Source organism: Anopheles darlingi, chromosome 2 (assembly GCF_943734745.1).
Source record: "Anopheles darlingi chromosome 2, idAnoDarlMG_H_01, whole genome shotgun sequence".
Taxonomy (NCBI): Eukaryota; Metazoa; Arthropoda; class Insecta; order Diptera; family Culicidae; genus Anopheles; species Anopheles darlingi.
The window spans coordinates 62,613,557-62,621,319 of NC_064874.1; the positions used below are offsets into that span (position 1 = coordinate 62,613,557).

Consider the following 7,763-nt stretch of genomic DNA (forward strand, 5'->3'; position numbering starts at 1 on the left):
ACGTGGCCCCGTACACCGTTCTCGAGAAACACATCGTAACCAACGTCAATCGAGAGCTTCGCCTTGCTGCCGGTGTCCTTCGCTATCTGGCTGAAATGGATCGAGTTCAGGTGCGGGCACTTGAGCAGCTCCATTACGTCCAGGTTCGGCCGGAAGGCTTCGACCGTGCGGATAAAGTGCTCGACCACGGTCAGCAGCTGCGGCTGGTCGCGAAACGGTACCAGCAGGACCAGCAGGCGGTCGTGCGCATTGGTCAGACCACGGTGTACCGCCTCGAGGTCAACGCTGGCCAGCGGATTGCCGATCCACGTTTCCTCGAGCTTGAGATAGTCAGCTGCGACCGTCCAGAGGTCCCGGTAGGCGCGGAAGTTGTCCCGGAGATCGTATAAATTATGCAAACCAATCGGTGGCATCTCGAACAGCGCCTGCCGTTTGTTCATTACGTGCCCGTGCTCGATGAGCTCCTGGAGCGTCTTCCACAGGCGGCGCACCTCCACCGACAGCTCCGACACTTTGGCCACATCGTACAGGGTCGTGAAGCGGGCGATGTACGCATTGAGATCCTCGATGCTGGCGGCGAAGGTGGCCTCATCGGCGAACTGTTGCTTCCGGAATCGGTCGACCTCCGTCTCGTGAAACTCCCGCACAGACGTCATCTGCCGGAGTACGGTTCTCGGGTAACCGAGTGCGGCCCATTTTTGTGCAAAGTCCGCATCGGGCAGATTGAACCAAAAGCCCTCCAGTATTTCGTACTCGTAGAGCACTCCTCGCATGCGGTCCTCGAGCCGGCTCAGCGCTTCCGGGATGCCTTCCATGAAGGCGCGAATCGCGTAGATGTGCTCGATGGAAACAGGCTTCTCGCACATCCGCTCGATAATGCCGTTGTACTCCGCTATCACACCGGACGTCTTGAGCCGGAGCTTCTCGGTGAGCATCCTTAGTAGGCCCACCGTTAGCTCCTGGCGTTTCTGGATCAGTGCGTCACGGAGCGGCTGCACGATGATGGAGTAGGGACCGATGGTGATATGGAGCGGTACGGTGTGTTCCAGGTTTTCACGCATCCGAATTTGGAACTCGATATCTTCCTTGATTTCGGTCGAGGTTTTGTCGGCGGCTTTCGCTTCTTCGATAAAGTCTTTTGCGTTCGTATGGAACAGCTCCTGGTATGCGTTGTATCGTGTGACATAGGCAAGCACCGGTATCTGTGCCTTGAGGTAGTAATTCACCAACGCGTACCTTCGCTCAACTATGGCCGGATCGATAAGGCCCACCGACGAGAGGTACAGATTGTCAGCGAAAAGGAGCGATTGTATGAGCGATGGTTCGATGGTGTGCACGGAATGGCTACCTCTTACCGCTTCATCCAAAATGAGCTGTAAAAGGAAAGGAAAGTTATAGGGATCGGTGGAGTAGTAGGCAAACTCGGGACCCATCTCTAAGGTCAGCTGAAAGGGAGCCGGCCGTCGTGGTTCAAACGGGCTATCGATTAGGTTCGTGTCCCAGGAGAACGCCGGGTCCACCTCCTGGATCGCCTGGCAGTCATTGACCAGATGGTGAAGGTAGCTGTCGGTCGAATCGAGGCAAAGGTCCCGCAATGCATCCTGCATTCGAAACCGGACCTGTTCGATCAACCGACGCGTCTTCGAGACGAGGTAGATGGGCCACTCGGTAACGGTTATATCGTAGCACCCCGGGCCAATGCGGCCCAACCAACGGTACAGATGCATCGTCGTCCGTTCGATCCAACCATTCTGGAGGTACTTCAGTATCCGACCCGTCTGCAGGCGATTTTGCTTCTGGAATTCGCCCAGCGTGAGCGGTGGTTTGTCGCGGGGCACCATAAACAGTGGCAGCTTCCTTACCAGCTCACATTCATGGTCCACGAGACGCAATCCATGGAAAGCGTTCGCATGACAGAGCAATGTCTGGCGCCGGAGGCGATCGCACAGCGCACCGTGCTGGCCACGTGGCAACGGCGTGCAGCAGCTTTCCAACCGTTTTCTCCACGCCTTCCCGAGCTCCGGCAGTGAGCACTCGATAGCGAGAGACTTGCTGCCGGCGGCATACTTCAAATATTCACCGACAGCCAGCTGGACGTGAAAGTCTTGGTAGATTCGCTTAAATATGCTGTAAACTTCATCGGTCATTCGCCGCAGTAGGCGCTTCTCTAGCTGCTCGTCTGGATCGTAGCAACCCTCCTCGGTTGCTATGTGTTTACAGAGAAACAGAAATCGGATCCGGTTTTCCGCCTTGCGCCTTGCTTCGATGGCGGCCGAGATGCGTTTCGCGAACATGGTGGGGTCCTCGCAGGGAAAGTACAGCTGAATGCGGGGAATCCATTCGCTCGCGGCTTGGTTCGAAGAGCCCGACATTTTTGCCACTTTCCAGCGGTTGTTTGCATCGTTGCACTCCAGCACGAGTACCTTTTCCCAGTGCTGGGCGGCAGGAAGTAGCGCAAACGCTTCCACTGGTAGTAGTGGACCCATTTTCATCCCACTAGCCCACTCGTACTCCCAATCGTCGAACGTTTCCAACGGCAGAAAGGTGGAATTAGAATTCAGTTCGGTGTCGGTGTCGGTGTTGGACGGGGAATGCAAAATGGTCGACGCGGTGATGCCGGCTTGGATTAGGAGCGGCTCTAGCTCGCTGGCTTTTTCAATGCGGCTACGGCCGGTAGCGCACACGTATTGGTATTTATCACATTTCTTGGCCTGTGGAAGTGGAAAGACAATAGCGCTAGGTAACAAGTGGAATTTTCTGCATCTTTCTCTCTTCCGTGTGCACTTACACGAACAATCGGAACACGGCGGACAGTAAACTTGGAACGGGTTCTACAGAGGGACATCTTTGCTTCGGTGACAAACGACATCGTTTCTGAGGAATGCTCTGTTTGGTTCTTTTCGCTTTTTAAATTCCACGAGCTCTGTCTTGACTGCCTTCGTCTACTTGCTACGATAGTTAAGTAACTACTTCATGAGCTGCTGTGACCAAGGCTCACTTAGATACACAGTTTTTAACTTCTACAGTACTGTAACCGACCGTTTAATCCGCCATTAACCTGCATTACTGTACCCGGAAATTCCAAATATTTTTACTAAGCCAGTTTCGTTGGTAAAAGGGTTCTATTCTCACTCAGCTTATGCCAAACGACGACAACAGAGAGTTTGCTGATTGAACAACTGGCTGCCAACGAGATTCCCCCTGCTTTTCGCCCACATCAAACGATTTGAGAGCCCACGGCTCCAGCATGGTCCAGGAGGAATATTTACTTTATTTCTTTCGGCTCCGGTCGTGGTGAATGGTGATCTGTAAGTGTGTGCTTTGCTGCTCTTCTGCTCTCTTGGCTATTTATTTATTTTTCTCTCTCTCTCACCCCATAAGACACAGGTCCTCTGCTCCCTATGATGGTATCTGCCATGGGCATCGGTCTTAAATGTCGCAAATCAGTAAACCGGGGTTCGGGAGTTTGCCTCGAACACGGCGCCAATCAAAAGGATGTCCTTTTTGTGGTTGAACCGTGGTCCTGCTTCGCTTCCGGTTTTTAGGTAGCTCTTCCCGGGGGCCCAGTGTTGCTGTTTTTGGCCCGGTTTGAGGCGACGACGGTCGAGATGTGTTCTTGAGCCGAAGCAGAAGGCGAAAAGCTTCAGGTCGGTCCACTGGATGTGACAGAACGGGGGATAAAGATCAACGGAATCGAGGACCGGTGCTGTTTGTTGTGGGACCATTTTGCTTTCTTCTTTTGTCTGCCACTGCCGGTTGACTGTATCACAAAGGCTGCCGTGAAGGGAGAAGGGAGGGGACACCACAAAATGGTCAATTTTTCCTCTTTCTTAAAGCCGGGCTCCATTCTTTTCGCCAATGGCGTTCTCAGCTTGAGCTCAGCTGCCCGGGCAGCTTTCTTTCGTTCTGTGGTTTCTTTGGCCTCGGCCTCGGTCTCGGCCTGGAGTCCGGAGTTTAGTTGATTTCTCGACAATGGAACACAGTCTTTATCCGATTAGTGAAAATATAAAAAGAAAAGCTGCTGACCAGCAACAAAACGACAGAAAACGGTTTTGTGTCGGGGCGAAGGCGAGCTTCTGTTGAGCGTTCCAAGCGTTCGGGAATGCCCCGCTTTCTCGGACATCATTCGGATACGAATAGGACGAAAGGCTGAATAGTTTTTAATTAAACTCGGACAATCTTCTCTCGATCTTCATCTTCCGACGCGAATGAGATTTAAATGAAGCGCGTGGCTCCAAAATTAGCTTGGTATTTAATTAAAGAAACGTAAACGGAGCGATCACGGATGGCGATAACGGCCCAGGCATGCCGGTGCCAAGAATATGGCCGTCTAATTGAGTGATTTGCCAGCGAAGTTACTTTGGGGCATTCTTTATGGAACCATTTACGTGCTCTGATCGATCGAGGCCAATCAGGCCATTCCAGCAGTGGCTTTCCACAAAGAATGTGTCAACCCATTCTTCCACAGTGTCATCCACTTTCGATTTCTTCTTGACACACACACACACACACGCACACGAACACATCCGGCTGCCGGGGGTGGAGGAAAAACCCTTTCCCATCCATTAGGGCATCAAAAGAATTCGTAACGTTTGCTCCGGAAATCTGGCCGATTTCCGATCAACAGATTCCCGCTTCGCACACGCACAGGAAACCTTCTGAGCAACGACCATCCTGCGGTATCGACTTCGAAGTCCATCGAAGTAGTTCTTTCGGGGAATCCGATTCTTGGAATCCAAAACAAACTAGGCGGGCGGGCTGGTCGGGGGATAAAGGTAGCCGAGAGATCGGTTGTGGCTTGTAATGATGGCCATCCACCAGATACACACACAAACACACACTCACACCAGCTGACACGCTGGTAGGGGGTTCCGGTCCGGAAGATTTTCGATTTGGAAGTTAGAAAATTTAGTTTTATTAACTTTTCTCATATCATTCATATCGGTTTTATCGGTTATCCTGTTCGGTCTGCAAAGCTCTGCACACTCTCTGCTCCCTTGATGGCATGTCCTTTCCGTGACGCCCTCGTTGCTTTCCTGTCCCTGTCTGGCACAAGGCAACTGTGTGCTGGTGAGCGTGGTGCTGAACGGATTTTGGGTTTGCCGGTGGGTTGCTTGCTTTGCACTGGAAAACCACAGGAAAACCCGCACAAAACTTCATTCCGTGGCGATGACAATGACAATGATGATGCCGATGCCAAAAGGACCGCAAGAACGAAGTGGAACAAATGCCGGATGCCGGCGGGGATGGCGTGTTATTGTTGTGGGATCGATCGAGCGATACATTCTTGCGATGGTTGTGGGGTTTTGGGAGTGGGGGACGGGAAAGGTATAGGTATCGCATCGTATCGACTGGCAGCGAGCTTTTCCGGTTCTTCCTGCACAGCATAGAACCCACAGGCGGGGGTCTTAAGAAACTGTCACGCTTCCCTTTTTGTACCGCGCGTAACGACAACAACAAAAGGAATGGGAACGGAAGTTTTGAGCCTTTTCTAGAAAGGAAGTTTATCGATAGAGCTCACACACACACCCGTCATACAATTGGTTTGGCTAGATTGAGCCCAACCGACGGGGAAAAGTCTCCTCGGCATGTTCTATACCACGTCGAAAATGGAAGAACCAGCTCGTGTACTGTTCCCGGGGTTTTACGGGTAAGAATAATGCTTCAATTAGCGTCATTCATGCAAACTGTAAACGTTTGCATTACGTGGAAAATATCAATCACTGGCGTATCGCGCAATTTCATGCACATTTTGTCCGCGAATCGGCAAATGTGGAGCACCTCACGGTGCCACGTGGGCATCTTTTTACTGGCGAACGGTATCCAATCAAACCGCGTGGCTGCGTGTCGGTGTATTTCATACGATGGTTTCGACAGATTTCTGCCACTTTTGCACAATGCTTTCGGTTTCGGGAATTTCGAAACCGTGTGCCATAAATCTCTCCAAAAAGTCTCCTGGGGCGTGCGACTCCCGTCTATGATGGATGGTAAGCCGCTTGCTTGCTTGCTAGTCAATATTTCTTTATCGATGTCTTTGGTGCCCAGGATGAGTCTGGAGGGTGGATATTGAGAAAAGGGCGGGCCAAATGATTTGTTGGTTCGCACTTGCTTGGCTTTGGTTGACAATGTAAGTCGAACAAGTGAACTTGAAGGGAAGGATTTTTTTGAGAAGAAATTACTTGTTGGAATGATTGAGGTGATTTATCTTGTTTGATCAAGTTCGGTTTGAGAAGGGTTCAAGCACATATTGGTTTCCAATGTCCATCGGATAATTGATTGAACTTGATACTTTCAGGCATATAATACTAATTTCATACTAATTACAGGCCGCCTCATTAGTGATCGCCTCATTCCGATCGCCTCATTATTAGTGAGAAATGGGCAAATGTGCAAACTAGATCAGTGAAGTGTGCTGACAACTTGCTGTCTATTTATTTATTTCACGGGTATGCATAGTTTGAACAACTTGATGTGATTGGTTTCATCACTTCAGGATGATTTCGAAGTGAAGGACTGTTCTCTTGAAGAAAGGTGAAACTAGAAATACTAGAAAATGATCCCCCCTGCAATGTCTAAAGTAAATCTTTGAATGCATACGCTTCAACATGTTTGTGCCATAGGCACAATTAAGAACATCATTCCGATTGATTGACATTCTTTCAATTCCATTTGTTTTAAAGGGAACTAATTCCATGCCAAGCTTCCAACGTGCAGATGATTTACCTGATATCTTTCAAACGAATCGCAACCATCACAGCCTTATACTCCCATTCATCTCTCAATCATCGTTAGGCTCCTGCCAGAAACAAGGTTGAATGCCCTTTGATGAACCAAATCATCTTATCGTAACAAAAGAGAAGCTTGCTGAGTGGAAGCCTTGCAAAGTTTTTCGGAATTTTCTCTCTGATTAACCGGTTTTCGCTTCATAAACAATTCTTTTTTTCTGAAAATGCTTTTGTGAATTGCTTCTTTATTTATATAATTTCCGTTCGTTAACAATGCATCTCGATAAGTGCTACCAAAACCATGCTTATAATTCGCGAATCATCATCCTGGTGAAGCTCAATCCGCGAAGGTCCCTTTTGAAGCTCGACCACCAGTTTGATTTCTTATCGTCAGCATTCTGATACCGTCCGTTCAAATTTGAATAGTTAACAATACCGTACCACCAGGCACCGTCGTAGAAAGCGGCCAGATGAAGATCGGATCTCGGATCATTTTTCCGATCCTGCGTCGAGAACTTCATCCACTTGTGGTATGTCATCGAATCTCCCGCAGTGTCATTGTATGATCCCAAGTTTTTCAGTTCGTACTCCTCACTTTCACTACCTACTTCAAACGCATTGTAGCGGGCATATCCGTAGTTGTCGTCGTAGTCCTGCATCTCGATAACTAAATCATGTACTCGGGCCGTTGTTATTTGGTGAATTCGCTACAGTCCGAGCCAAATTCTTGGTCTAAGATGCCAAATCCGTCACGGTATTGTGTCCAGTTTCGGGAAAAATCAACCGAACCGTCGTAGCGATGTTGCACAACAATCCATCCACCTCCAAACTTCTCCTGTTCACAATACACTTTGAATGGTGAACTATCGTTGTTAACACTGATAAGATACACTCCAGACACATTAGATGGTCTATTCTTGCACGATGAATAGGAAGGTAACTTGGGTATAGGTGTTGTAGCATTGGTAGTTGTTGTTGCTGAGGTTGTTGGTGTAGCACTTACGTAGTGAGGTAGTCGTGCCATTGGTGTGGCACAGT

General features: G+C 49.5%; 1 protein-coding gene across 1 annotated transcript in view; it reads right to left on the reverse strand.

Annotated features, from left to right (window-relative positions):
• LOC125959415 (dynein axonemal heavy chain 1) overlaps positions 1 to 7,384 on the reverse strand; it is an 8,889-nt gene extending 1,505 nt beyond the window's left edge. The window contains exons 1-2 of the mRNA XM_049692239.1: positions 7,157 to 7,384; positions 1 to 2,711 (exon numbers count right to left, since the gene is read on the reverse strand). The exon at positions 1 to 2,711 is cut by the window's left edge and continues 128 nt beyond it. Of these exons, the coding sequence (XP_049548196.1) occupies positions 1 to 2,711; positions 7,157 to 7,384 (2,939 nt within the window). The remainder of the gene's footprint in view (positions 2,712 to 7,156) is intronic.
• Between the last annotated feature and the right edge of the window lie 379 nt (positions 7,385 to 7,763).